General features: G+C 42.6%; 1 protein-coding gene across 1 annotated transcript in view; it reads right to left on the reverse strand.

Moving 5' to 3' along the window:
- The window catches only part of Zdhhc9 (zinc finger DHHC-type palmitoyltransferase 9), a 35374-nt gene that overhangs the window by 16016 nt on the left and 11255 nt on the right, over positions 1-8103 (reverse strand). The window contains exons 3-4 of the mRNA XM_031372763.1: positions 5483-5643; positions 2064-2222 (exon numbers count right to left, since the gene is read on the reverse strand). Of these exons, the coding sequence (XP_031228623.1) occupies positions 2064-2222; positions 5483-5643 (320 nt within the window). The remainder of the gene's footprint in view (positions 1-2063; positions 2223-5482; positions 5644-8103) is intronic.

Here is an 8103-nt window from a genome sequence, read left to right on the forward strand (position 1 = left end):
GGGGGGGCGGAGAAGATTCCATTTTCTTTAAGGTACTGGCCACTAAGAGTTTGACCATGTTCCAATGAGAATATGGGCAACAGAAATTGGACTTGTGGTTTTTGTTTTGTTTTGTTTTGTTTTGTTTTGAGGGGTGTGCAAGGGTAGGAGCATGATCAGGGTGCATTCTATAAATTTTCCAAATAATTAAGAGAAATATTATGTTGGGGATAAAAAGAGTAGTATATCTCCTGTTAAAAGATTGCATCACACACACACAAGCACACACACATATATATATTAAAGAAGAAATGTATAAAGAAAAGTGTCAAGTGGTTAGCATCATGCCTAGATTCAGAATTATGGATAATAGCCTCATTTTAAGCAAACTTGCCAAATAAAAACACAGAGAAAAGTGTACATTTACACAGATCTATGTTTTTACCATATTTTTAGTCCTGCTTTCAACTTTGTTAGAGAAGGTTTTTTTTTCCCCTATAACTGGCCAAAGTGCTGAGAACAGGTGAATGTTGAGCGCTCAGGCCTAAGTGGGCCATAGATCTGACCCCACTAAGGCTCCGAAAACATCATGGCAGAGGGAGTAGAGAGCATGGAAGAGTCAGAGGACTTGAAGGCTGCTTTCTGAGCAGGACAGGACCATTATACTCATGAACTCACAGCTTTTATGGTTCTCTGCGCAAGGTCAAGCCAGTTAATAATTCCAGAATGGCCGGGGAAGTGGTGGTACACACCTTTTAATCCCAGCATGCAGAAGGCAGAGGCAGGCAGATCTCTGAGTTTGAGGCCAGCCTGGTCTACAAAGCAAATTCAAGGACAGCCAGGGCTACACAGAGAAATCTTGTCTCAAAAACAACTACGTAGTAGTAGTAGTAGTAGTAGTAGTAGTAGTAGTAGTAGCAGCAGCAGCAGCAGCAGCAGCAGCAGTAGTGATGACTAACTACTACTACTACTACTAATAATAATAATAACAACAACAACAATTCTTCCAGCATGGCTGGAGAAGGGACTTATGGCACTCCATCTGTAGCTGAGGAGCTATCGGCAATCGACGGCTGCTGGAGGATGGGGAGCTGGAGTTTTCTTTAGTAGTGTGGTTACCAGATAAGTGACCCCCCCCACACACCCATGCACATGCAGGCAGCACTAACTGGTCTTACTGTGTTATAAAGAACCAAAAGAAGAGGCCATGAAGGTGGGAAAGATGTGTGTTGGAGGTTCTGGGGAATGGGGAGTGGGGACAGGAGGTGGATATGACCAAGACACTTGGATATAGTATGGGAATTGTCAAGAAAAATTAAATGTTTTTTTTAAAAAATCCAGTTTTAATATGTATCTCTCTGATTATTAGTAGGTGTGGACATATTTCCATGTCATTACACAAGTAAACTTCCTGTTTTATGAACTGTCTATGTTTCTCAGAGAGCATCTGGGCTTTATAGAAAGTCAATTTGTAAGCTGGGTGTGCTGGTACTGTGCAGATTTTTGTGAGTTTCTAGAGCAGCCTGGTCTACACAGAAAGTTTCAGGGCACCTAGAGATACATGCATGTCTGCACCACATATATGCCTAGTACTCACAAAGGCCAAAAGAGGGTGTCAGATCCCCTGGAACTAAAGTTACAAATGCCTTCATGTGGGTGCTGGGAATCAAACTCAGGTCCTCTGGGAGAGCAACCAGGATGATTAACCTCTGAGCCATCTCTTGTGTGAGTTCTTCATATTTAAGAATATTAATAAGGAGAGGGAATTCTTCATGAAACCTTCACATCAGATCTTATTATTAAAGTAGTATTTCCTAGTCCAGTTAAAATTAGTTGTGATTTATAAAATCCAATCCACATATCAACTTGGACTACATAAAGAACTATACATGTCCTCAAATTCTGCCTGAAGAATTGGCTAGTAGGAAGAAAGCAAGGTTCTCAGACATGATACACAACATATAAAATGTTAGAATTACATCAATGAGAACAGCAGTGTCACATATACACCTATCAATGAGCAGCTTTTTTATCTGTGTATGATCTCCTCCAGAGTTCAGCACAAAGCCCTTGGTTTTACTCACCCACACAGTTGTCACAGATGCTACAATGGGAGGCCCTGGGAGGCCGGAAGATCTTGCATGTATAACAGTATTTCAGTTTCACAATCTGGTTGTTTATCTGGAAATTCTTAATACGAGGAGGTGGTCGCTGGCCCTGTGGCACGGCACCATTGGTGGCTTCTGTAATCAGGAAAACAGCTTTAACTCACTGCTCTTCTTTGTTTGAGTCCAAAGTCTCCAAACATTATGCAGGCATGAGAGGTAAGGGCTCCTCTTTTCCAGGCAAACACTGCTAGACGAGGATTTCAACATCACACCACACCGTATCTGCCGCACATGTACTGAATGCTATACAACTCTGTGAGGTACATGTGAAAAGATGTGTCTTCAAGGGTGTTGGGTTGCGGGGGTCAATTACAAAGAAAAAAATTCAAAAAGAAAAATGGCAAGAATCTGAAATGAAAGCGTCTATTTCACTAATAATCACATAAATAAAATTAAAACCTAGTCTGGCATGTTGGTCATGTGCCTTTAATCCCAGCACTCAGGAGGCAGAAGCAAGTAGACCCCTGTGAGACCCAGACCAACCCAGTCTATATAACAAGTTCCAGACCAGCTAGAGCTACATAATAAGACCCTATCTCAATATATATATATATGTCACACAAAATCACTATTTCTACCTACTATAATTAACAAATATCAAAAAGAAGATAAATACAGTACACCCAGAAAGGTCAAACTTACCTTACCAGTGAACAATACACTAACAACTACAATAATTTTAAATGTATATGCTCTATAACCTAGTAATTCTACTAGCAAAATTCAAAGAGAACTACAAAGCATGGTTACACAGGAATATTTTAACAGTGTCCTTCTTAATAGCAGCACACATCGAAGCTCTTGGGAGCTATAAGCAGTAGGATTAGGATTTTGAGGAAAGACTCAGGTACAATACACATTAGAGACCAGCCTTGGCCACATGAGACTCTACCTCAAACAAACAAACAAGTCTAGAGGGGAGGATCATGCTCAAAGTACATTATAGACTAATATGAAAATGTCCTTGTGAAACCTAGTGCCACATACAATCAATATATTCCAATTAAACGAGTATTTCAAGGGCCTGGACAGACGGCTCCTCTGTTAAGAATAATTGCTTCCCTTGCAGAGGGCATGGGTTTAGTCCCCAGCACCACATGGCAGTCGATAACTGTCCAAAACTCCAGTTCTAGGGATCCAATGTCCTCTTCTGCCTCCATGGGTACTCCATTTCCATGGTGCACTTACATACATGCAGGCAGAACACCCATACACAGAAGATAAAAAAGAATTGCATCTTTAAAAAATTGTTTCAAAACCAAAAAGGAGTAAAGCTAGCGAGACAGCTCAGCAGCCTAAGGAGCATTTGCTGCCAAGCCTAATGACCTGAGTGAGTTTGGTCCCTAAGGGAAGGACACCACTGACTCCTGAATGATGTCTTCCGACCTGCAGAGACACACAGACACACAGTGGTACGTGCAATTACCTTAGCAAAATAAATGCATGCATACATACATACATTGAATAAGAATTATTTTATGATGAATTCTTTTTAAAGGGGGGTAACTTGCTTGTATTAAAATAGCTATATTTGTATTAAAGAGACAAAAGAAAAACACACTAAAACCTTTCTATGGTAGGTTGCTTTAAATATCTGATAATGCCCTTAACTTTTCTCTTAAGGAGCCCTTAATTAGTCGGACAAAGGGAACAAACCCTTAATGCCACTTTGCTTATAGTCAAACTGCTTCCCAGACAGACCGTACGAATTTGCATGCCTCTCCATGCACAGCATATGAGAGGTGCGGGGCTCATCGCACCTTTGCCACAAAGTATCATTGTAAAAGCATTCGTTTTGATTTTAAAAATATCTGCCATATGGAACATTTTTCCTTTTCGTGCAGAGTAGGGTAGGTGCTGTGAAAAGAAACAGTGACAGTGTGCAACAAAGCCTGAGAAGATGAGCCTAGCTGTTCCCAGATGATGATGATGTGATGATGATGTAAGTCCCAACATGCCGCTTTAAGATTTCCTTATGTGTGCTATTCAGGAGGGTGCGAGAACACAGAGTTCATGGCAGAATCCAGGGGAGACACGGGGGTAGAACAGGGGGTACTTAAGAGCAAGACAGAGGGAGAATTGTTCTTTTTTCCTGTTGTGTTTTCTCTAGCTGTATTACTGTCTCACAGACTTTCTCATCCGCATGTGGGTTCAGCTTATGTCATCATGCCTTGCCTCTGTGTCATGCTCACCCATCGTTACACTAACCTCACCCCATGCACTTGGAGCTGAGACGTGTATGTGCAAACCAACTAAAACTGAGTTTTTCCAAAAAGAAATATACCGTGAGAGGTAGGGGAAACAGTTCAAATAAACAAACAGAACCGTGTAGCAGCCTCCAGGGCGCCATCAAAGAACTAGCGGCCAGCCACAGACTGGCACTCTACTAACACGGATGCTTAGCATCACAAGTTCTGGGTCACAGAGCTTGTCATACAGCTGAGTAGTAGAGCACGTGCCTAACATGCCCAGGGGACTGAGCTCAATCCCTGGTACAGGGGTGGGGGAGGGGGAAGGAGGTGACAGACCAAATCCCCGGGTCACTTTTTTTTTTTTTTTTTTTTTTTTTTTACTCTTATCTTGTTTGGCTGTGGACTCAAGCTACTGTCAAAACAAAATTGTGAAACACTTAATGTAGCCACTGCTGAGCTAGTTGCTCCAGTCCCTCACTTGCCTCTAGTACTCGCATCACTGACTTCTTCGCAGTGGGAACTCCCAGGATATTCCCTTTCTAGCCTTGGATGTTCTGTTTAAATTCATGAAGCCCATATGGCTCCGGGTGGTGCTTCATTCCAATCTCAGAGTTGTGGACTGTATAGTTCTAAGTCTGAAACCCGTTCCTTTACTCCTCTGAGTGGTTCCTGGTACCATGATTGCCCTCTCTCACCTTGTGAGAGCCCTGAAAGCAAGAATTTTTGGTCAGGGGGCCCATGAATGCACTTCAGAAGATCTATGAAATTCTGAAATGATATCCAAAGTTATAGGTATATCCAAAAAAAAAAAGAGCATTTTTCGGGGGAGATAGTTTACAGCTTCCCTCAGCAAACAGAAGTATGATGGCCTCCTCCACAAATGCAGAAGCCACTGTCTCAGCACCAATTCAGCCATACTTTGGTAACAAACTCTTTCATTGATGCAACCTGACACACGGGATAAGAAAGCACATGTGGCTTCGCAGGCTTGTTGTACCTGTCTTACTGAAGTCACAGAAGTCACTTAGGATCTCAGAGGAAAAAAACTGGAATAGTAGTCTGAATGCACAACTGCTATAATTATTCCCCACCCAGCATGGCCACCCACTGTGTTACAACTTGCCAACAGTCTCCAAGACTCACCGATTTCCATTTCTATGAAAGCTGCTTCATCTGGTAGTGCTCGAGGAATCACTCCAGGGTCACTGAAGCTGGTCCTCAATAGCGTGGCCATGGAGAAAAGGAAGAGCATAGCCGCAAATACGGGGATGGCAGGAGACAGCTGAACAGCCAGGTAGCGACACCTGAAGAAACGAAGCGAGTCAACGTTTTTTTCAAGTGTGTGTGTGTGTGTGTGTGTGTGTGTGTGTGTGTATCCATATCCATCCAGCTATTGCAACTGTATCGATCTGGTCTCCAAAACAAGAACAGACGATCTCCAGGGCAAATACTATGCTATTTACTTCCCTAAATATTCCAAATGCTTAAGATGTGATTCTGAACACAGTGTTTCCTGAGGACAGACTTAATTGACTGAGGTCACCTATGGCATACAAAAACAATCTCAGGGGACTCCCTTACACCTAAGAGAACTCACATTTCTTATAACCCATGCCTCTTATCAGACCCCTAGAAACATTGTGTCTGCCTCAGGAAAGGTTGACACTAGCTGGGGACAGAGAAGGGAAAGAGCCTGGGACTTGTAGGCACCATAGGGAACTTTTGCTCTGGCATCATACGGAGCTGTTCATCCACTCATCTGGCATTAGGGCTGAGCTTGACGAAGAGGAGCAAAAATAGGAACAATCAGGAAGCAGGCTCACAGTGGCACACAGAGGGTACCTCAGCATGCTTTAAGACCAGTGAAAAGCTTCCCGACTGCTGACTGAGTCTGTACCATCCATTCATTCTGTCACTAGCTCAGCTAGTGGGTGATGAACGAGCATCAGCAATGGGATAAGAGACCTCCTTAACACCACTTCCCAACACCATGTCTATTTCTGTCCTTCCTCATGATGCATCTTTTCCTCTCCACATCCCAAATGGACTGATCTTTCAGGTCCATCACTGTCATCATGGCAACTGCAATTTACCATCTACCAGGCACCGTGATAACTACTTTAAACACCTTATTTCATCCAAGACTCACACCAAAGCTACAAGGTAGGACCCCCTTATATGTACTGATAGATGAAGAATTTGGGACTTAAAGAAGTCTTGTCTCCTACAAAAGGCCTATGGGAAGTGGCATTCTCCCTGCCCTCCTGCTAGTAGCTTCACTATGAAGGCCCTGCAGTGTTTCCTAGCTCTATATCAGTATGTTGATTTCACTTCCCTCAACTTGACTTCATAAGAACAAGCAACTGGTCTTGTGGAACCTTGGGGTCAAATTCTGGTTCTACCAACTCCCACTTGTGTGATAGCTGATCTGTAAAATGGGGATAATAATAGTCTTCCATGAGGTCATTCTGTGGATCAGATGCACTAGTATAAGAAGTTCTTAAAAGGATACTTGATGTATAATAGACACTAAATAAGTGACCTTTATTACCATCAGCATCTGATTTTAGATTTGGTAGCTCTCCATTCAAGTAAGGGAACAAAGACGCTATCAATAAATACTTGTTGATCCAAACTATCAAACGGAATGAATGAGAGTATGTGATGAGCAAGTATCACTGACCTATTTTTAGCCATCTCCTCCCGAGGCACATTTCTCCTTGAAAACAGAGATCATCACTGGAGGCAGACTATAAGTGGATGAGCAAGGAGTGGAGGGAGAGCAAAGAAAGGAAGCTAGGGGAAAAAAAAGCTTACTTCATCAGCATGGCAGTGAGCAAGCTGCAGTCTACTCAGGGCAAATGTTTAACCCCAGGCTGCAGGTTTGCTCCAGTTGTAGAACAACCCCCATGAGATACTCCCCTGCCTCCCTTCCACAATGTAACTGCACAAGGTGGGGGTGGAGAACTCACTGTTATATTAAGCTAATCAGTATTTACAATGAAAGGGAGCATATGTCTTGAACCTGCAAACTTATTTCAGTGGCCTATTCATTTTAAAAATACAACTCATGGTCTTAAGTTTTCTTTTTAACAAAGTGTTTTCTTCTCCTAAAAGTCAAAAGGACGTGGAAGGGACGTGTCAAGAACTAAAGGGTCTGGCAAATGGGATCCGGGTAACTAAGGGTCACTTTTATCACTGCTTTGTAGACTCCTTTCCATTCCTCCCGTCACAGCAACACATAATCAAAAAGTAAATCCAGGAACAAAAGCCACCACCGCTTGCCAGAGATCCAAAGGACACAGGAGAATTAGAAAGTCATGCTTCAGGAGCAAGTCAAGTGTAATCACTACACTAACAGAAAACAGCTATCTCCCTAGTCATCGATCATCTGTAAGATCGATCTGCAAAACAAAGAAGCAATGTCTCCAGGACTGACTGCCTGGAACATAGTCTCCAATCCACACGGAAGAGCAAAATCTCATGGGGCTCCACCCATACACAGAGAACTACAGGCAACTAAGGAAGGCTAAGAACAGGAGAAATAGTCCTGAAGAGTCCTCTAATTACCCAACGAAGAGCCCTCTAATTGGTTATCTTAACACTAAAAGGACTGAACAAGTTGTGTGGGTATGTGTCTAACAATAACAATTAAAGAAAAAGGGGCCATATTTCTGGAGGAACGGGGAGGGTCATGGGAGGGATTGGTAGGAGGAAAGGGAAGAGGAAAATAATGCAATTATATTTTCTTTTTTCTTTCTTCC

This window comes from Mastomys coucha, chromosome X (assembly GCF_008632895.1).
Source record: "Mastomys coucha isolate ucsf_1 chromosome X, UCSF_Mcou_1, whole genome shotgun sequence".
NCBI lineage: Eukaryota > Metazoa > Chordata > Mammalia > Rodentia > Muridae > Mastomys > Mastomys coucha.